This window comes from Xyrauchen texanus, chromosome 27, assembly GCF_025860055.1.
Source record: "Xyrauchen texanus isolate HMW12.3.18 chromosome 27, RBS_HiC_50CHRs, whole genome shotgun sequence".
Lineage (NCBI taxonomy): Eukaryota > Metazoa > Chordata > Actinopteri > Cypriniformes > Catostomidae > Xyrauchen > Xyrauchen texanus.
In genome coordinates this window covers 31457404-31479597 of record NC_068302.1, presented here as the reverse complement: position 1 = coordinate 31479597, position 22194 = coordinate 31457404, and the positions used below count along the sequence as shown (strand labels likewise).

The following is a 22194-nucleotide window of genomic DNA, read 5'->3' as shown; positions in this document are numbered from 1 at the left end:
TTATAATTAGAAAACCTACAAAAAAAGTTTTTTATAAAATGTTTAGCTTGTGTTTGTGTGTTCTTTCTTTGAAATAAATACAATTGGTTTTATAATATTTTATATAGTGCAAACACATTATACATACAAGTGCTCAAATCATTTTAGGGGTCATTGTATTTAGCTTTTGAATACAAACATTAAAGGATGCTTTTATTTACTTTGTAACATTGAAAATTGGCTATCTGGAAGAGGATTCAGATCATGCAATGAGAGCACATCTATTCTGGTAACAATCGCGTGGGACCTTTGACGTATGAGATGGTTCCTTGTCATTGTCATCAGTAATGGCCACATACTGAATTCTATTGTAATGTCTGACACACTAACTGGGGACTACTGAAAGAGTATCTTATAGAAGTGAATACGTGGAGTTCCTCTACATACAATGGAGGGCTCTTTTATTCTTGTGTGCGAGTGTGTGTGTATCCTGTTTGATAAGACCCACACAGCTGCAGGTCTACCTGCTGAGATAGAAGACTATGAATAACTACTGTTGCTTTTGTGCAGTCAGCCTCGTGCGATTGTTTGCGGCCTCTTTTAAGACTAAGGGTCTTTTCTACTGGTTGGACTTTTGTGGAAATGTGAAAGAGTTCTGAATACACAGAGCAGAGGAAAAGAAAAGGAAGGAGAGAGGAGAGAAAGGAAGGATGGAGCACAGAGGCTGATCAAAGGAGGGATACTTCCACAAATTCTATTCAGATGAGCTGTAATAGATGGTAAAGGCAGAAATGGTGGGTAGATGTGCACGTGTGTGTTTTTCTATTCTGAAAGTGAGTCTGAACACAAGAATAATTATGACACAAGTGATTCGGGATTACAAACAAATGGATCTTTTATCTAAGGGGTGGATACGAGTAAAACTCTACACTGCCTTTTCCAAATTCATTGTTCTTTTGAAGAACTACAAAATTGCTAAACGTTGCTCTTAAAAGGCTACTTATTTCAAAAGGAGTTTCCTATAAAGCCACTGTTATAATAAAGCAATAAGCCATGGACAGCCATGCTTAACAGTGAATAACTTTAATGGCCTCTAGTAGCTTAGAGCTTTTATAAAACAGTGACACCAGCCGTATGAAGCACTGCAAAGAATTATATTTATTAATCATAATAATCACAATAAACAATTCTTCTACCAAGTAATGTAGTTCATTGGCTTAACTGCAACTTGACACATTATTACAGAATTCAAGTGATGTTCAGGTGCAGGTGCGCTTATTTGTGCTATACAAATCTATCTATCTATCCATCCATCCATCCATCCACATGTAATTTGAATATTTAACTGCCTAACAAATACTTCCCTTCCAAAACAACTATAAAATAAAACATAATCTAGTTAAGGTTAATCACCTTTTTTGCTCTCAATTCATGAAGTCATAAAAACTGCATTTATAATAATAATAAAAACAGTCCACTAACAAGCGTATAAGCATTCTGTTACGAATGCAGACAGCAAAGGCAGACGAGGAGAGCGGATCTAAGTGCAAGCTTTACTTTATTGAAACACAAAAACACAAAGGAAAACCCTCAATGGGGAAATAAACATAACACAGAAAATACAGGCAGGGAACATACACCGGGCTAACAACATTCAACGAAAGACAAGGACTGAACCAAAACCCAGGATATAAATACACAAGGACAGGATGATAAACAGGTGTGAACAATGACACAAAATGGCAGAGATGATGACAGGTGGATACTGGGAAGTGTAGTTCTTTAAACAATAGACTAGTGAGACAGTGGAGCTAAACAAGGGACAAAAGTGAACCTATGGAAAACAAAAGGGACAAAAATGGAAACCAAAGGGGCAACGGTAAAACAAGACAAGGTAACCCTAACATAGCCCCCCCTCAAGGATCGGATTCCAGACGATCAAAAATTGACAAAACAAAAAAAACAGGAAGAACAAATGTCTATAGACTGGGGGGAAGCTTGTGGTGGGCAGACAGACCAAGGGGAGCAACGAAGGGCAAACAGGCAGTCCAGGGGGCAACGAGGGGTAGACAGACAGTCCAGGGGCAACAAGGGGCAGACAGGCAGTCCAGGGGGCAACAAGGGGCAGACAAGAGGTCCAGGGGGCACAGAGGGCAGGCAGGAAGTCCAAGGGGGCACAGAGGGCAAGGACAGGTTCAGGTGGTCTGGGAGCTGGCCACAGGGCAAGGGTAGGTTCAGGAGGCCTGGGAGCTGACCACAGGACAAGGACAGGTTCAGGTGGTCTGGGGGCTGGCCACAGGGCAAGGATAGGTCTGGGGGACTGGGGAGAAGGCCACTGGACAGGGGCAGGTTCAGGAGGCCTGGGAGGAGGCCACAGGACAGGGACTGGGTCAGGGGGCCTGGGAGGAGGCCAAAGGACGGGAACTGGGTCAGGGGGCCTGGGAGGAGGCCACAGGATAGGAGCCGGGTCAGGAGGCCTGGGAGGAGGCCACAGGTCAGGAACAGGGTCAGGGAACCTGGGAGGAGGCCACAGGACAGGGGCCGGGTCAGGAGGCCTGGGAGGAGGCCACAAGACAGGGGCTGGGTCAGGAGGCCTGGAAGGCTCTGAGGACGGAGCTGAGGAAGGCTCAGGAGACGGAGCTGAGGAAGGCTCAGGAGACAGAACTGAGGAAGGCTCAGGAAGCGGAGCCGTAGGAGGCTCAGGAGGCTTTGGGGGCGGAGCCGTAGGAGGCTTGGGAGGCGGAGCCATAGGAGGCTCTGGAGGCGGAGCCGTAGGAGGCTCTGGAGGCGGAGCCGTAGGAGGCTCTGGAGGCGGAGCCGTAGGAGGCTCGGGAGGCGGAGCCGTAGGAGGCTCGGGAGGCGGAGCCGTTGAAGGCTCGTGAGGTTCTGGAGGCGGAGCTGAGGGAGGCACAGGAGGCAGAGCCATAGGACGCTCTAGAGGCGGAGTCCTAGAAGGCTTGGGAGTCTCTGGGAGCAGAGCCGTAGGAGGCTCGGGAGGCGGAGCCATAGGAGGCTCGGGAGGCGGAGCCCTAGAAGGCTCTGGAGTCTCTGGGAGCAGAGCCGTAGGAGGCTCGAGAGGCGGAGCCGTAGGAGGCTCGAGAGGCAGAGCCGTAGGAGGCTCGAGAGGCGGAGCCCTAGAAAGCTCTGGAGTCTCTGGGAGCAGAGCCGTAGGAGGCTCGGGAGGCGGAGCCGTGGGGGGCTCTGGAGGTGGAGCCGTAGGAGGCTCGGGGAGAAGGGCCGTGGAAGACTCGAGAGGCTCTGGAGGCGGAGCCCTGGAAGGCTTGAGAGGCTTGCGAGGCGGAGCCCTGGAAGGCTCGAGAGGCTTGAGGGGCGGAGCCCTAGAAGACTCGAGTGACTTGAGGGACGGAGCCCTGGGAGGCTCGAGAGACTTGAGAGGCGGAGCCCTGAAAGGCTCGAGAGGCGGAGTTCTGAAAGGCTTGAGAAGCTTGAGAGGCAGAGCCCTGGGAGGCTCGGGAAGCGCGAGAGGCGGAGCCCTGGAAGGCTCGAGAGGCTTGAGAGGCGGAGCCCTGAAAGGCTTGAGAGGCAGAGCCCTGGAAGGCTCGAGAGGCTTGAGAGGTGGAGCCCTGGAAAGCTTGAAAGGCGGAGCCCTGGAAAGCTTGAAAGGCGGAGCTCTGGAAAGCTCGGGAGGCTCGGAAGGTGGAGCTCTAGGAAGCTCGGAAGGCGGAGCTCTTGAAAGCTCGGAAGGCGGAGCTCTGGAAAGCTCGGGAGGCTCAGAAGGCGGAGCTCTAGGAAGCTCGGAAGGCGGAGCTCTGGAAAGCTCGGGAGGCGGAGCTCTAGGAAGCTCAGAAGGCGGAGCTCTTGAAAGCTCAGAAGGCGGAGCTCTGGAGAGCTCGGGAGGCTCGGAAGGCGGAGCTATAGGAAGCTCGGAAGGCGGAGCTCTGGAAAGCTCGGGAGGCTCGGAAGGTGGAGCTCTAGGAAGCTCGGGAGGCGGAGCTCTGGAAAGCTCGGGAGGCTCGGAAGGCAGAGCTCTAGGAAGCTCGGGAGGCGGAGCTCTGGTAAGCTCGGAGGGCGGAGCTCTGGAAAGCTCGGGAAGCTCGGGAGGCAGAGCTCTGGAAAGCTCAGAGGGCGGAGCTCTGGAAAGCTCGGGTAGCTCGGGAGGCAGAGCTCTGGAAAGTTCGGAGGGCGGAGCTCTGGAAAGCTCGGAAGGCTCGGAAGGCGGAGCTCTGGAAAGCTCGGAAGGCGGAGCTCTGGAAATCTCGGAGGGCGGAGCTCTGGAAAGCTCGGAAGGCGGAGCTCTGGAAAGCTCGGAGGCGGAGCTCTGGAAAGCTCGGGAGGCGGAGCTCTGGAAAGCTCGGGAGGAGCTGACTCTTGGACGGGACGACCACTGGCGCTGGCTTTTGGACGGTCATGGCTACTGGCGCTGGCTCTTGGACAGTCATGGCTACTGGTGCTGGCTCTTGGACGGTCATGGCTACTGGCACTGGGACGGACAAGGCCACAGGCGCTGGCTCAGGGACGGTCGAGGCTACAGGCGCTGGCTCAGGAGCGGTCGAGGCTACAGGCGCTGGCTCACTGACGTCGGAGGCTACAGGCGTTGGCTCACTGACGTCGGAGGCTACAGGCGCTGGCTCACTGACGTCGGAGGCTACAGGCGCTGGCTCACTGACGTCGGAGGCTACTGGCGCTGGCTCACTGACGTCGGAGGCTACTGGCGCTGGCTCACTGACATCGGAGGCTTCTGGCTCGCTGGCCGTGGCAGGCGTGGGCTCTGGCTTGCTGGCAGTGGCAGGCGTGGGCTCTGGCTCGCTGGCCGTGGCAGGCGGAGACTGGGGAGCAGAAGCCTTTCCTCTTCTCCTCCTCCGCCGGGCGGACGAAGCTGGCAACGCTGGCCGTGGCAGGCACGGAAAGCCCAGAGGCGGAAACCGGGATCGAGAGAGGTGGTTCCCGGCAGCGAGTTCTCCCAAGACTAAAATCACATATTCCCTCCACGTGAGGTCTCCGGAGTTCGGCAATTCCCTCAGCCGGTATGTTGGTAGCCCGAGCTGGTAGATGGTCTTTAGGGATGCATCGTCGAAGCCGGTGTGGAGGGCAACAGCGGAAAAGAAGTGGGAGAACTCGCGGATGGTCAACTCCGCCTGGGTCAGTTCCATGAGGTAAGCTGCTAGATCCATTTGTGGTCTTTCGTTCTGTTACGAATGCAGACAGCGAAGGCAGACGAGGAGAGCGGATCTAAGTGCAAGCTTTACTTTATTGAAACACAAAAACACAAAGGAAAACCCTCAATGGGGAAATAAACATAACACAGAAAATACAGGCAGGGAACATACACCGGGCTAACAACATTCAACGAAAGACAAGGACTGAACCAAAAACCAGGATATAAATACACAAGGACAGGATGATTACAAATGATAAACAGGTGTGAACAATGACACAAAATGGCAGAGATGATGACAGGTGGATACTGGGAAGTGTAGTTCTTTAAACAATATACTAGTGAGACAAACAAGGGACAAAAGTGAACCTATGGAAAACAAAAGGGACAAAAATGGAAACCAAAGGGGCAACGGTAAAACAAGACAAGGTAACCCTAACACATTCTAAATAATAATAGAAAATTAGTCCTAGTTAGCATTAATGATCTAACAGTAAAAACTAATAATAAGTTCAATTTGGGAAGTTATACGTCTACTGTTGAAACTACAGCCTGACCATAGTAAACAGTTTTTACATGAACAAAGCATCATGTTCTTACTCTGTCAAAATTACAATAAGAAAAGAAAAGGGCTAAGAAGAACTGAAACTATGAGGAAAGAGTGTGAAAATGTTCTACTGTGTTTTTTCTCTTTCTGTATAACACGCTACATACAGTGAGTCAGTGCTGTGAGTTGTACTGGAGCTGATGGAGCAAGCAGAGAACTATTTTCTCCCTGACTGCACAACCCCAGGTCTTTCACACACAGGAATGCTGTTGTGATCTTGGAGGATGACTGTGTATTGTCTGGGTTTGCCTGTTGATCCACACAGTAAGGTGTGTGTCTGTGTATGTCTGTCCAGACCAACAGACTAGCACGGGTCACTCTGAGTCACCTGCCTGTACAGGGCAGGGATGACACACACCCACAGGGACATTTCTGCTATGGTCTTTAAAGAGCAATCTTAAACTGCCTCAAATGGCACGCTGTTAATGGCAGTAAAACAACAAATGCTTTCAAAAAAACAACACTCCCACACACTTCTAAGGTGACTCAATCATTTGTATACAAACACAAGGTTAACAAAAGGGATTGGGTCCTAGCATCACGTCCATGATTTGAATTCTGCCACGATCACCAGCAGGTTAAGCTTGATAGCATTTCAATCAATAAACAACATTTTAAGATAATGTGTATACACTCCACCGTAGCTCACAATTTTCATTCACGCTTCTACATTTTGAAATGTTATGCTAAATTATGCAACCAATACATCTGACATCATTGATGTCAAACCTGGTGATGCATTTTGGCACATCGTATTTGAATATATACCAGCGCAAATTACATTTGGGAGCTCCGGAGGAGGGGAAGACTTAGTGAATAGAATTTTTTTTATCTGTTCAACACAGAAAGCTAAAAAATGGCTTCTGAAGACTTGGAATACAGCACACAAATCATATTGACTACTTTTATGGTATTTTTAGAATGAAATGAGGGTGAATAAAAGATCTAGGGTATGACTTCAGAAGACCATGGCCACGTCCGCACTAATACATTTTCATTTGAAATTGCATTAATTTTGCGCATAAAATAATGTTTTGGCCGTCCAGCCACACTGAGACGGTGTTTTTGTCCAGCGAAAACTGAGCTTTTTGAAAATGCTCTCCCAATTGGATACATCTGAAGATGCCATCTTTGTGTTGTAGTGTGGACAGGGAAATACGATGACGTATTTGTTGTTATGTGATTGAGTCATGTGATCCTTTCAACACAAAACAATCAAGATGGCGGCCCATGTTGTAGCTATTCACTTTGATAGTGTTGTTGAAGATAAATGTTACTTTGTACAACCTTCACATTGCATTCCTTCAAAGGAGATGGAACGTTTCCTCAGAATTGCTGACTGGGTATGGAACAAAAGACAACTGTGTTTCAAACTATACAGTAACTGAAAATGATGCAGGGCCACACTTCTTGTTTTTTCCCCTCGCATGCACAGTAAGGGGATTTAAGCATTTTCAGACATTTCAGTGTGGACGGCAACTTTTAAAAACGTATAAAAATTGCAGTGTCAATGTATTAATGCGGACGTAGCCTTAGAAAATAGCGCACAAACTATGTGCACTATTTTTATGACAATTTTTTAATTAAACATTTTAAAATAAGATATACATTTGGGAGGCTAAGAATTACAACGAATAACAATTTGTGATCTGTTCATCACACAAAATACTAACGTATGACTTCAGAAGACTTGGAATATAGCGCAAAAATTCTATGGAGTACTTTAATGTTAATTTTTTTTATTAAATGAGGGTGAGTAAAAGATGAAAACAATGGAAGGGAAGATTAACTTTTGATCCATTTATCACACAAAGTTAACATATGACTTCAGATGACTTCGAATATAGCGCACAAATCTTATGGATAATTTTATGGAATTTATAGAACAATATGTGGGTCTGTTTTTCACACAAAGCTAACATATTTCTTCAAAAGACATGTAATATAGCACACAAATTGCTTAAGAGTACTCTTATTTTTATAACCATTAATTGCCACAAGGATCAAACCGTCAAGGAGCTTCCAGCAGAAATCCATCAACATGTCAAAGTTATTTAAACATTTTGAATGAGGAACGCAGAAATTTCACACCCTAATGAATCTAATGGAACAGATACAAATCATGAACAACGTTTTTAATTGAACTATTCACAGAGCTGGGAAAACAGCTTCATTACAGGAGGTGATTGGACAACACCTCGAGTCTAGTAAAAGTGTTCTCACACTGAGACAATGGCACAGATTATGACATAGCATAAATCATTTCTGTTGTTTTTTGTGACCAAAAATCATTTAAAGCATATCACGCAGGGTTGTGTACAGAAAGGAGAATGTTGGTACGAGGCAATACATTTTGAGACTTATCGAGTCGAGACAATCAGCCTCAAGGGGACAGTAACCTGTGTTTTCTGTCAGAATATTTCCCACCAGACACACAAACAAACACAGGTGAAGATGGATACAACTAATTAGCTCAGCTCAAAGTAAGTGTGGACAGACCTGTCATGAGAATGTGGCATGTAACAAAAACAACAACTAAGTGTTATTTTTTCTTTATTATTGGCCAGAAAATGTATAAATGAATTCCTGTAGCTCAACAGGAAGAGCATGGTGTGAGCAATGCCAAGGTCATGGGTTAATTTCCCAGAAAAAACATGAATAGTGTACACCTTTGTGAGTTGTGTTGGGCAAAAACTGTCTGTCAAATGCAAAAATGTAAATTTCTGCATGGAAGTTACATAAAGGCATTCAAAGATTCATTATTAGGAATAACCTGAGATATCAAGTCAAATGAGAGTTTTGATTCATTTGAACAGATGGACACACACACACACACACTGCTTACATAAGGCTTTTTTCAGCTCTTATTTGCAAAGATTGCATTGACAATCACTGACCGCATGCAGTCATAGCACACCAAGCTTGTATCCTGCCGGCATTGTGACGAATTTACAGGCATAGTTCACCGCAAGCTTACATTACACAGCCAGTGAATTGTGCTTTTTCTTCTACAGTTTGTCTGAAATGCAGACAAACACAGAAGCAGGCGTAGTATCTATTCTTTTGCCTGTATGGCAGGCCAATGTGTATGAGTCAGACAATGAGTGGTCATTTGTCCCAACATGCCCCTGATTCTTTCTTGTGGCATAAAAATGTAAAGCTGTCTAATATAAAGCTGTCTAATATCTCTTTGTAATTTTATCTATGATTTTAGAATAATAGTAAAATCATTAAACTATGAAACAACACATATGGATGTATGGAATTTAGCAGTGGCCAAAAATAATAAATGGTGGGCACTTGTTGGCTCCTTTTTTCAGTATCCGGTCCAACTCCTTAATTTTCCATCCTTTGACTGGTAGTGTATGTCTGGTGCAAACTACTCCTGCAAGTCAAGCATAGAGCTACCTTTCTGACACTGAGAGAATGTAATTAAAAAGGTTACTTTCCTATAAAAGTAACAATTTCAATACTATTTGGGGAAAAATCAATAATGTAACTTCAAAAAAAAAATTTAAATAAATAAATCTCCAACACAAATGGGGGAGAGAACAACAAAGAACAGGAAGTAGAATATGTTGCTGTGTATACTGTACTGTATATTTAGTTTGTGCATTTAATATCTGTCTGGTGGGTGTCCACTCTTGTCTCACCTCATCTTTGATGTCTTCTTGCTGCTGTGCGGTGAAGATCTCCATGGCCCCCATGAGTCTCATCATGAGCTCATCCACTGTTGTGTTGCCTTCATCACACACAGAAAATAACACAATCAGACTGTAGCCGAACGATGAAAAACTTAGCAATCCTCCACTATTCATATAAAACATTTCAAAATACTCTTTAATTTAAAAATGAAATGAATCAAAACAAAAATAAAAAGCTAAAACCTGATTGAGAAAATTCCCACCCTTTTAGACCAAAGAAATGTATTGAATTTTCAGTCATTTGAGATTGCTGATATCCTGATTCAGACAAATGTGTTAATAAATTATTTAAACAGATTTGTGAACTATTTTGGTCTATTCTTTCACGTGAAATAACAATTTGCTCACAAATCAGAAATCACTATAGAGTACGAGCAAGTTTTTTTTTTTTTTTAGATGAGCAATATCTAGATGCGGAGATCATTTATGGCCAAGGAAAACTAGAACAATGTATATTCTATACAGAGGTTTCAATGACTTTTCAACGATTTTAAGATTTTATCAATTTCAATGACTTTTTCAGGCCTGGAAATCCCAATTTTACCAATCACTAATATTTACAGGTTTTCGATGATTGTTGGGAACCCTGAAATTAAAACAAAGCAAAATGGAGAACATAAACAAATACTAAACTATTCTGAAATTTGTGTTAATTTTTCAATTAAGCTTTTCACTCAAATTGTGGAGCTGATATTACGATTTGTAAAACAAAAAAGTTTTATTTATAGTTCATTTACATATATATTACCTTGAATAACATTTAAAACTTCATTTGATGTCCTTTTGCCCATGACAATTAAAAGTAATGGGAACTGGTCAGTCTTGTACGTCCGAATGGTCTGGGCTACAACGCTGCCAAAGTGCCTTGTGCACATTGTGAGTAGTCTAGAGAGAGAGAGAGAGAGAGAGAGAGAGAGAGAGAGAGAGAGACAGAAAGGGAGAGTGAGTCAGTAATTTGAGTGGACAGTGGACAGACAGCGAGTGAAATTCCCTTGAACAATCACAGAGCTTAATAAGAGTACACAGCTCATCATATTAACAGACTTTAAAACCAATTCTGGCTTCTACTCAGAACGTGGTCCTTCTCCAAACACTCCTTGTCTGAATTAGCATTCAGCTCCTGCCGCACTGAATTTGATAGGACAGAGAGGATTTCGTATTCCATTACAAAGACAGAACTTTAAATTAACGTTTCGCTGAAGGAAAAGGGTAGCAGGCAGACTCGGAGTGCTTGCAGTAAATGTCATTATATTAATGAATTGCTATAGACGGAATGCAAATATAGATTAGCTTCTCTCTTCTTTTAATAACAGCGACTTTAATAACTGGAAAGTAAAATAGAGAGATGGCAAGCACTTGAGTGAGGTGTCACGGCCAGCGTGGGAGGAAGGAAAGGAGAAAGAGGCCAATTTCATACTAATATCAGAGAACTTGATCTTGAAAAGTTGTGTCCGAGAAGATGACGAAGCACTTTATGTAAAAGAACGACTGTGGGTATGTTCGGAGTGGCATACTACCTACCATTTTTGAAAGATGATGTTTCATATACTATTTTTGAAAAAACAGTAGGCAGTATACCATTTATACTGTGCAGTATGTAGTAAGCAGTACGCTAACTAGTGTGTACCCTGAGCAGAGTACCCTGAAACCCAGTTGCTTCACTTGAGATCTTGGAAACTGAAAGCCAATATGAATAAACTTAGGGTGCTAAGTAAATCCAGTAAACAAATACAGTGGTCTGAACTAAATGTAGTGATCAATTTAAAGAGATAGTTCCAAAACCCATCTGACTTTCTATTTTCCATGTAACACAAAAGGACATTTTAGGCTAAATTACAACCTAATTTTGTGTTCCAACATCTCATTTCATGTTCCACGGAAGAAAGTCATATGGGTTTGGAATCACATGAGGGTGAGTAAATGAAGACATAATTTTCATTTTTGGGTGAACTATCCCTTTAACTCATTGAATATCTGAATCAAGACAAGAGGGCATTTACTACATTCTGCAGACTCATGAGTTGTCCCACTGCCAATATAAATAAAACATCAATAAATAACACTTGCAGTATTTTGCAGAGGTCCCATCAGGCATTGCAGTTGACATTTCATTGCCACATCATTGATGTGTAAGAAATCTTAAAGAATCTTAAGAGTTTTCAAAGAACCTCAGGGGAGTTTTTTTTATTTTCTAGTTGGTAACACCTGGTGTTTCAAATGTCTCGTCAAAGATGGATTCATAATCAGAGTGACACTCTTGCCGCCTTCTCTTCCCTCGCACACATCATACAATCTCAAGTGTGAGAACTGTAATATTTCCCCACACCGTAAGACTCGCCAGAACACAGAGGCGTGGCACAAATTAGGCCATCTGCAGGGTGTGTGCAGTGTTCTTTCTCTCTCACTGTTTCCCAGAGACAACCGTTCCTCCACCACAAAGATGCATGACACTCAAACTATGCATTGACTATTAATGATACAGTTGTGCAGCAATAACAAACAAAGACACTCTAAAACAATTTAATAAAATTAATTGTGCTGTGCCTCTTGCCATGGTGATATAATCTTACAATGCTGAAATGCCAAAAGTTCAATGTGGTTGCTAGGTTTTTCTGGGTAGTTGTCAATTGGTTAATTTTTTCCCCTACAAAGAGCCCTTTGTATCTATTAGAACAGAACCGAAATTGTGGCCTAAAGCTTTCTCTTCTTTAGACAACATCAAAGAGCACCTGTAGCACCTGTGGGTGCTAATTACATTCACTCTAATTACATTCGGCCACTGGATTAATACACAATTATGTTGAGATCGGTGTCAGCGATTAGCAGGCTTCATTCACGGAATTAGTACTGAAAAAACTTCCTGTCACCAGTCTCCATCCACAATCACCAGTCAGTCAGGCCTAGCTCAGGAGCGTGAGAATAAGGTGTATATGTGTGTATGAGCATGTCAGGGTATAAGGATTGTGTGTGTGTCTCTCTCTGTTCGCATTATGAATAGCCCCAGATGTTGGCCGCCTTTTATCTATGGTAGAAAGGCCCAGCTGGGGCAAAAAGCAGAAGGGGAGGGAGAGGGGTATAGAGACAGGGCAGGACTGAAGGAACCCCTGCAGAAGCAGGTCACTGGCTGGTCTTTCTCTCCCTGTCTGCTCCGGAGGGAGGTCTTTAAGGTGAAGCGTACTGGAAGGAAAAGTAGAGGCCTGCTCAGAAGCAAAGCCTGCTGGGCCCAATCAAGAATCCATCTGCTGCCTGACCAGGTTCTCCCTCTTTCTTTTCTTGCCTTCCATCTTCAATTCACTTGATCCTTGTTTCCATCAAAGAATTGAAGAATTCTTCATACAGCTCACTCAACGCCCAGGGATGGATCTTCTAACTTTTGCACAAAGAGTTAATGGACACTAAGTTTGTTTTTGGTGAGTTGGTGTTACAGCCCAAGGGCCATATTACAGAAACACCCAAACTCTGGAACCCTGTCTTATCTCTTAGTAACCATGGCGATTTAAGCTGGGATCTATATACGTTCTAGTTAACATGTCAGATCTTAATTTAGAGGGATAGTTCACCAGAAAAGTTAAATTCTGCCATTGTTTACTCACCCTCAAATTGTTCCAAACCTTTATGTCTTTATTCCAAGGAACAAAAAAGGAGATGTTAAAGGAATATTCCTGGCTCAATACAAGTTAAATTACAAGCACATAAAATTATTTTAAGTTGTCCCTTCTTTTCTTTAAAAAGGGCAAAATGGAAGTTAATGGGGCTAATCCATAAATGCTAAAATAATAACTGTTTCAAATGTTGATGTTATGTCAACAAACCCTAAAACGACTGTAAAAACATGATTTAAACAACTTTACAGCTCAAATAATACATGAGTTTTAACAGAACAATTAATGTAAGTGTTTTATAAAACTATAAGCTTCACATTTCTGCCTTTAAACCCTCCAACAATTGGCTCCATATACTTCCATTGTACTGTAAGTGCCTTTGAGTTAAGCTCAATTCTGTCAATAAAGCTTAACTTTTGAACCTAGAATATTCCTTTAAGCAGCATTACAGTTTTGGTTTAATTTTTGGGGGAACTACCATTTAAAAAAAATGGGTAGGATGGATTGTTTTTACAATCTTAATACTATTTTGTGAAAAATAACACTTTGTGTTGATGTTACAAGGAGGACAACAAGCAAAGCATGAATGCAAATCACTACCACCTCTTCCACCATCGATGCCATCCTGAAATGAAGACATTCTCAGCAGTGCCCTTTATGATGGCTGTCTGTCTAACTGACCCTTTAGTGGGGCAGATTAGTGCAGATTGCCCTACCGGGGCCTCAGTGAGCAAACACGATATCTTTTGTTAAAGCCCTCTATGAGGAAAGAGTCGGGAGAGTAGAGGGGGGAAGGGAGGAATGCCTCTCATTAAGAGATCTTCCATTTTGAGTGTGAAAATGCTTCTAATTCCCACAACTCTGGATGGTCAGATTACTAGAGATGCATTAATATGGAATTTCTAGGCCGAAGCCGATAAGCAACAACTCGCTATGGCCGATACAGATAATCAATAACTTGCATTTTAACCCTTTCAAGTGGAGTGGCAAGCTAATAAATAAAATAAAAAAAACAGTCACTTGAAACAACATAGATGTCATTTAAAAGTTTGAAATATTTTAAACTCAACTCACACAGACACTCTTCAAGACAGAGCCATAAATGATCATAAATGATTTCCTTTTAGTAAGTCCTAGATAAGAGCAAAAGTAATCCACAATTTAATACCCAATATTGCCCCATAAATGTCCAATATTGATGACAGAGATAAATATTTGTAAAATCACTTATATTGATCGATAACTGATATGGTGCCGATATATATTGTGCATTCCTAGTGCATTTGATGAAACACATGGAGGAGAGACAGTGCATGATATAGTGTTACCTGGCTTTATTAGCTTCTTTAGTAACATCCCAAGCCCATGTGATGAAGTTCTGGCTGAGATATGACACTATGGAGTCTGCACACATCATCTGGGAGCAGAACACGTTACTGAGGACACTCTCATCATTGTGGAGGTAGATGGCCAGCAGTTTTCTCTGAAGGACAGAAACGCACACATACACATCTAGTCAAAAGTTTGGACACACTCATTCTTGACTATTACCATTTCCACATTTTACAGCAAAAGCAAAGTCATCAAAACTTTGAAATAAAACAAAATGACAGCATGGAAATTAAGCAGCGTGCAACATTTTTGTAAACAAATCAAAAATATCTTACATTTTATCTCCTAGATTGAACACTGTGGGCATTCGCTCAACCTTAACTTCATGAGGAGCTATCTTTTTAAACAGTTTTGGAGTTTCCATGTAAGCTGGCCACTTTTGGGCTGCTTTCACTTCAGTATCCAGCCCAACTCATTCAATTTCAAGCATTTAAGCATTGATCAAATGTTTTCATAAGATAATGAAAAACAATTTCATCTCAAAGTGTTGCAAATGGTTGGATTTCATTTAAATGATAAGTGAAAGATTTTCCAACATTTAGAAAGCGTTGGAAGCACCATCTAACTTTAAAAGGAAGCAACAGGTAGACAAAAATTCTGAAAACTGACGCCTCAATGGTCATTTCACTATCTATGAAGGCAGAAGCCATCTAATCTTGGCTCACTGATCCATTCAAATTTCATGATTCACCATCAGGCTTTCCAACAGCTTTAGGGCCAACATGCTTCACCAGGGTCTATGAGCAGAGAAAGACAGAGAATGCCCTTTGCAAACCTTGAGCAAAGCAAACACCCAAACCCAATCAAACTAACACGGTCTAAATCCAACTTTCTCTGGGGCTGTTAAAGTCAAAACAAAAAGTGAACAAATAACTTTATTTGTTTTGCATGAAATGCCAGTGCCCTTCCTCCATCGTCGCAGGTTAGCACATGAAGAGGCATTGCTGATGTCGACACACGTTCAAATCCATAGATATTTACACCGCCAGATGAACGATGGATGCTCGCATAACACGGCAACTAATTTAAAAAACTGACACCAGCACAAACATGAAAGGTTTCACCAGACAAGGCAGGGGGAAACCCACTAAATTATAAAACAACTCTAGGACGTTTTCTTACTGCTCTGACCTCCGATGGTTTGTCGAATACAGCAGGAGAGATTTCTCAACAGCCTGTCGGTGGAAAAACAGAAAGCAAAGCAGGCAGGGAAGCAAGGGAGGGCATAAACGGAGGAGAGAAAGTTGGGCTCTACAGAGGTGTGCATTGAGGGAGGACTGATGGAGTGCTGCTGTGTTTGCACAGTGATTAATGCTCTCGAATGAGCCGCACGGCCCCTGACGGGAGAGAGCTCAGGCCTCTTTCACCAGCTCAATTCAAGGACCTGAAAAGATTAAACACTCACGCTGGGTCGACAAGTAAATGGGGCCAGGATAGAGGGAGAGATTTTACCCATCAAAAATGTTTTTTTTTTTTTTAAACGAGACGTTTTCCACTCGGACATGTTGCAGTGCCAATAAACTGTTTGAGAATGTATTCGCGCTGAGCTGGGAAGGCGTTTTGACCTTTTGAGGCCTCTAAGATTTCATTGAAGAGGTGGGAGAAGCAACTCTCACTAATAACAGTCTTTGGTAGGCTCCCTCGTTTCACACCCCTCCATTAACCACAGTCCCTCCTCTCTACTTTCATCCCATTGTTTTCTCTTTCTTTCTTTCCCTCTTTTTGTGGGGCTTTTCTTAGTCTGCAGAAATCAGTGCTCAGTCCAAATTACTGGGTCTGTTCTAGGGGAAGAAACTGACCCAAAAGCTCTTTCTGTCACCTTCAGTTGTCCCCACCTGCAAGGGGCGAAAAAACTTGAAATGGCGAGAGAAGGATAAGCTGGGGAAGAGAGAAGGACATGGGAGGAGAGACAAGAGGAGGAGAGGAGAAAGGTGGAGGAGGGAAGAGGAAGAGAAAGCTGATCTGTCTTGTGAGTGGGACCTTGCTGGCTTTCACACAGTTTTCTGAAAGTGTGGAAATCCCAGGCCAATTTTGGGTATGCGTTGCAGCAGTGGACCACAGAAAAAAGGAAAAGGAAAAACCTCACATCCGGCCTGATACCGGAGTAAACTTATGATTATTTGCAAAGTTAAGGCCTATGAACACAAAGCATGAATTTTCTGCCAGATTTTAAATTAAAATCTCTGTGAACTCAGAGTCTGAAATATGGTACAGTGATAATCAATCATTTTAAAGGCTAGGGTATCCTGTTTTTCCAGACTCCTTTTTAATCTTGTGCACAGTGGAGCGTTCAGCCTTGAAAAGTATACTCTTTCGATCACATCCCCGTATGGACCACTACGACTTCATTGTTATACAGATGTGGACTGTTCGTATGTTTAGAAATATTGGGCTGAGCACAGACTATGGCGTCAGATTAATATCACCATTACTTCATTCATGATCTTGAAAAAAGTGTCATTTGATGATATTGAAAAATTTAGCTGTTAATTTAAAACATTTTAAAATATTTTGTGAATTTACCTCATAGAAATTCGGGTTGTGAAATTCAAGTTTTATTTATTCACGTGGTGGATTTCAGGTCGTGAAATTCAGTTCGCAATATTCAGGATGTTAAATACAAGTTGAGAAATTCAGGTGGCAAGACTGCAAATAAATAAATAAATCACAAGTATTAAATAATAAATAGATATTTTTATACATCTGTTAAACGTGACTCTCACTCTCTCTCTCTCTCTACATACATACATGCATACACACACACACACACACACACACACACACACACACACACACACACACACTTTATATGTGCAGATACCTATTAAAACTGAGGGCAGAGAACTTAATATTTCTATATATTGTTTTATAAATAGAATATTAATGTCTCATACCAGGAGCATTCCAAATAATTTTAAGTACTTTGGGAACTGGAAATTCATAAAATATTCAAAATATAATTAAACAAATATATACATTAACAAGGGTAAATATGTTCACTGGCACATATTTTAATCCAAGTAATCAGTGTTATGAGAACTAGATATAAGATAAACAATATACATACAAATAAATACTATTAAAGTTTATCTGGTGAAATACTAAGTAGAGGAAAAGGACTATATATTATTTTGAGTGGTTTCATCACTTTGCTATTTGCTATTGAGAGTAATGGATTACAATGACACTCGTTTGCTCTTCCTTGCATTCCCAGATCCTCGAATTTTGCGACCTGAATTTCTCAACCCGTATATAACAACCTGAATATTAGACCTGAATTTCACCAACTGAAAACCACCACTTAATAATAATAATAAAAACTTGAATTTCACAACCTGAATTTATTTTTAGGTGAATTCCAACAAAATATTTTCAAATATTTAAAATAAACAGCAACATTTTTCGATAACATCAAATTACATCAAAAGATCATGAATTCAGAGGCTTTTTTAAATTCAAGTTCTGGTGAAATTAATCTGACGCCATAGCGGAAGTTATGCACAAACTGAGCGGCTGACAAAATCTGGCAAGATGTAGTAGCATGCAGGCTTTATTGCATGCCATGAAAACACCTTACCTGGTGTTCTTAGCGACTCATCCATTGAGTCCACATGTTGAGCGCATGTCTCTTCATGGTTTGACGTCATAAGTAGAGAATAACGCGATTATTTCAAATGTCATGTAAACGCAGATTACTTGCCTTGTCAGATTTTTAAATAAGCGGACTTCAGAGAGTAATCAGTGAATTAGTGTGTGTATAAACATGCTCAATGATGATTCTTAAATACCACAAAAGTTTGCACAGAATCAAGGATTAACATAGACCTTAGTAAGGGTTATGGCATATTTAATTTTACGCAAATAAAAACATGGATGTAATGCATAGACATGCAGTTAATAAGTTGCAACGTTGTTCAATCAACACAAACAATTTTCCATTGGACATAATACTCCACAAAACAGGAGTGTGAAAATATTACCTTAAAGGGATAGTTCACCCAAAATGAAAATTCTCTCATCATTTACTCGCCCTCATACCATCCCAGATGTGTATGGCTTTCTTTCATCTGCAGAACAAAGATTTTTAGGAGAATATTTCAGCTCTGTTGGTCCTTACAATTGCAAGTGAATGGTGATCAGTCCTTTGTAGCTCCATAAATCACATAAAAGGCAACATATAAAGTAATCCATACGACTCCAATGGTTAAATCCATGTGTTCAGAAGTGATATGATAGGTGTCGGATAGAAACAGATCAATATTTAAGTATTTTTTACTATAAATCTCCACTTTCATAATGTGATTTTAAAAAGTGTGCAAAAAAAGAATTGAAATATTGATCTGTTTCTCACCCAGTGTTAATGTCGTCAACGAAATCTTGATGAAAACATTCTTTGATGAATTTTTGATTTCGCCAAAGATAAAAAGACAAAAAAGGTGCATCATGATAATAATAATAAAGAAAATTATTACAGCACACAAATGATACTGTAAGATATTAACAGTGCAAGATCTATAAAGAAGAAACAGTTAGATAATCTGTATATAGCAGAAGATATTAGATATGTATTAATCTGATCCAATAATCCAGTATGTTGGGGATTTCCCTGCTTGAACAAGCTAATAGGGTAAAAACCTCATTCAAACATATCCCATGTATACATGAGTTTAATTACTATTTCCACAACATATCTATAGTATAACAACTTACATCTGCATAGTAAAGCAAATGAACAGGTGAACTTGAACTAAATGATGCGCTAGGCAGAATATGCATAATTTGCATTGAGTAACTTGCTTTATGGATACGCTGTTTCCATAAGATACACTCTACACACAATGTAATACCTTTCTCGGAAAATTCTCTAAAGTCTCTAAACTAAAGCATGAAGAATTCAGAACACAGTAGCCTAACTTCTAAAAAGAAGCTAATCCATCAGTCTATTCATTACCATTTCAGGAGCTCAGGTTTTACACAAATATGACAGTATGTACATTTATAAGTTTGATATGTTTACATTAGAACATTTTTATAATTTTTTTTCTAAATGTTTGAATATTTGATTTATGCTTGGTCTGTTATGGTTTGACAATCATTTTGTCCATTTTGCACATTATAAACAGAGTAAAACTGACTAAAATGTATTAATATAATATGACTAAATATTGACTAAATTTAAAAGGAAATTTTCGTCAAAAGACAAACTATGACTAAAACAAAAAACTGTGAAAAAATGAACACTGTTCTCACCCAAAGTGATTGCATCGCTTCAGAAGATATCCAGTACATTAAACCACTAATGTCGTATAGATTACTTTTATGTACCTTTATGTGATTTTTGGAGCTTGAAAGGTCTGGTCACCATTCATTGTATTGTATTGAATTAGGCATTGTATTGACCTAAAAAGCTTAAATATTCTTATAAAAATGTTTGTGTTTTGCAGAAGAAAGTCACACACATCTGGGATGGCATGAGGGTGAATAAATTATGATACTTTTCATTTTTGGGTGATCAATGCCTTTAATACAGTACAAGACTAGTCACACTCATACCACCTGAAAAACAATCTTGATTTAGGGAGATTTTGCAACATTTATTGTTGGTGGACTGTGTGAACATGCACCTGCCCGACCATGAGAGTAACGCTAGTCACACAGACGACAATACTACTCTATTTTAAAAGCATTGTGAAAGGATGTTTTTAATTACAGGTGGTGTGGTGTGGTGTGGTGTGGTGTGTGTGTGTGTGTGTGTGTGTGTGTGTGTGTGGGGGGGAGAGATGGTGAAAGTGATCATCCTCTTTTGCCCATAGAAAAGCAAACAATGGGAAATGAGGAGTTCATATTACTGCGCTCTCTCTTGACCTGTAGCGAAGTGCTTTAACAGATGGCACTTACAATACTGTGTGCCAGGGAAACTCTTCCACAAATACTTACAATAATCTTGAAATAACAAAACTTACATAAAGTTTTAGAAAATGTAAGCCTTCTGAGCTTACATTTCTGTACATGCCACACAACTGTGAAAGCAAGACTTTCAGTTAACATAATAAAAATATTTGATGCTTATTAGGCTTCATGTAAACACTATTAATGGGTAGCTGACGCATAACATGTCCAGAAATGTTTTTTGTTTTTGTTATCAAAATTTCTATGAATACATAAATCAAAATCTATAATTTATGTGCTGTAACTGGTCATTTTTTACCCACATTTTGCCTCCATTAATTCATTTTAATTGTGTCAAGTGCAACAAATATTCAGTGCTTTCAATTACAATGAATTACTGTGAAGCCATAAAGAAATGCATGCATAAAAGATACTATATTATCTAAGATAAAGCAAAATTTTGTTTAAATTTGTACACTGTCAAATTCATTCCGTGTTAACTACCCCAATATTGAGTGTTAAAAGGTAAACTGCATTATTGACTTCCTTGATACATCAATAAATTTAATTTAGATTGATGTTTTAAGACTAAACCTTTCCTCATCAAACTGAAATGTCAATTTTCCTTGCTTCCTCTGTTAGCACAGCAGTGTCAATAATGGGAAGTCACTCATGTGTCTGAAAACTCATCTCTCTGTATCGCTTTTCTCTCTGGTTGAAAATCGCTTTGAAAATCAAATCAATCAAATCCCTTTATTGTCACTCAACCATATACAGAAGCGCAACAGTGGGTGAAAGTCTTGGGTGCAGTTCCGAGCAACATAGCAGTCATGACAGTGATGAGACTTATACCAATTTACAATAAACATCAGATTTATACAGCACAATTTACACATCTAATATACACATAATTACACACAAAACAATATACAAATAATAATAATATACAATGTACAGTATATTATTATTTGTATATTGTGTTGTGTGTAATTATGTCTATATTAGATATGTAAATAGCTTTGCCACAGAGGCTTCTCAACGATGGCTCCACTATGAAGCTCATGCATGTTAAACCCGTGAAGGGCGCATTGGAGCTATGAATTTTGATGGGCGTCTTTGTGCGGGTGGCAGAGGAGGGTTAGTGTGATTAACTGGTTGTTAAGGGGATTTGTGATGAGGCCTGTGTGCTGATGGGTGGCCTGACTCAAGAGTCTTCTGCTGATCCTCCATCTGAACTCCAGGGCCCCCAGTATTTTCATTAAGGACGGATTGGGAGCATCAGAAACACTTCATCAAATGTAGTGTTTTACTTAGTGATTAGCCTCTCAGGCCTATAAGAGTGGGGGACAAGTGTTCTCAGAAGAATCCATGCAGCACATGCACACATGCTCATGAAACTCTCACAATGGCCACTTAATGAGAAGATCAGGCGACTGAAAGGTGTTGGAAAAGATCAGGCGACTGAAAGGTATTGGGAAAGTGAGTCAAGGGCAGCGTTAAGAATAATGTAGAAACGGTGGAGTACCAATAATTCTAACTAAAGTGAGGATCAGGGTCAATGCTTGAATTCACAGGGCCAAAGACAATTTTGTTTAAGTGGCATGTTTTTAAGATGCCATATCAAGTTACAAACCATTAAACTTTTAAAAAAATGACTTGATTTTTTTTGTTTTTTTAATGCAAGTACGCTTCCTGTTTAAATGGCTCTTTAGTGAGGGCCCGGGACATTCCCTGTTGATTTCTTTTGCCGATGGCCGTGGTTGAGACATGTCCTTCACTTTTAGAAATTTCTATGTTCATCCCTTCTAATTTTCGGGAGATAACCAGTACACTTCAAGGACCCATGCCATTATGCGTGCGTCCCTCCCACTTTTCAAACAGTTTCACATAAATACTTTGGCCAAA

At 41.0% G+C, this 22194-nt stretch overlaps 1 protein-coding gene across 2 annotated transcripts in view; it reads right to left on the bottom strand.

The window, feature by feature from the left end:
- Positions 1-22194, bottom strand: part of LOC127620993 (FAS-associated factor 1-like) — a 101723-nt gene that overhangs the window by 20600 nt on the left and 58929 nt on the right. For both annotated transcript variants that reach the window (XM_052094386.1, XM_052094387.1), the window contains exons 13-15: positions 14337-14491; positions 10155-10291; positions 9356-9444 (exon numbers count right to left, since the gene is read on the bottom strand). In XM_052094386.1, coding sequence (XP_051950346.1) covers positions 9356-9444; positions 10155-10291; positions 14337-14491 — 381 coding nt within the window. The remainder of the gene's footprint in view (positions 1-9355; positions 9445-10154; positions 10292-14336; positions 14492-22194) is intronic.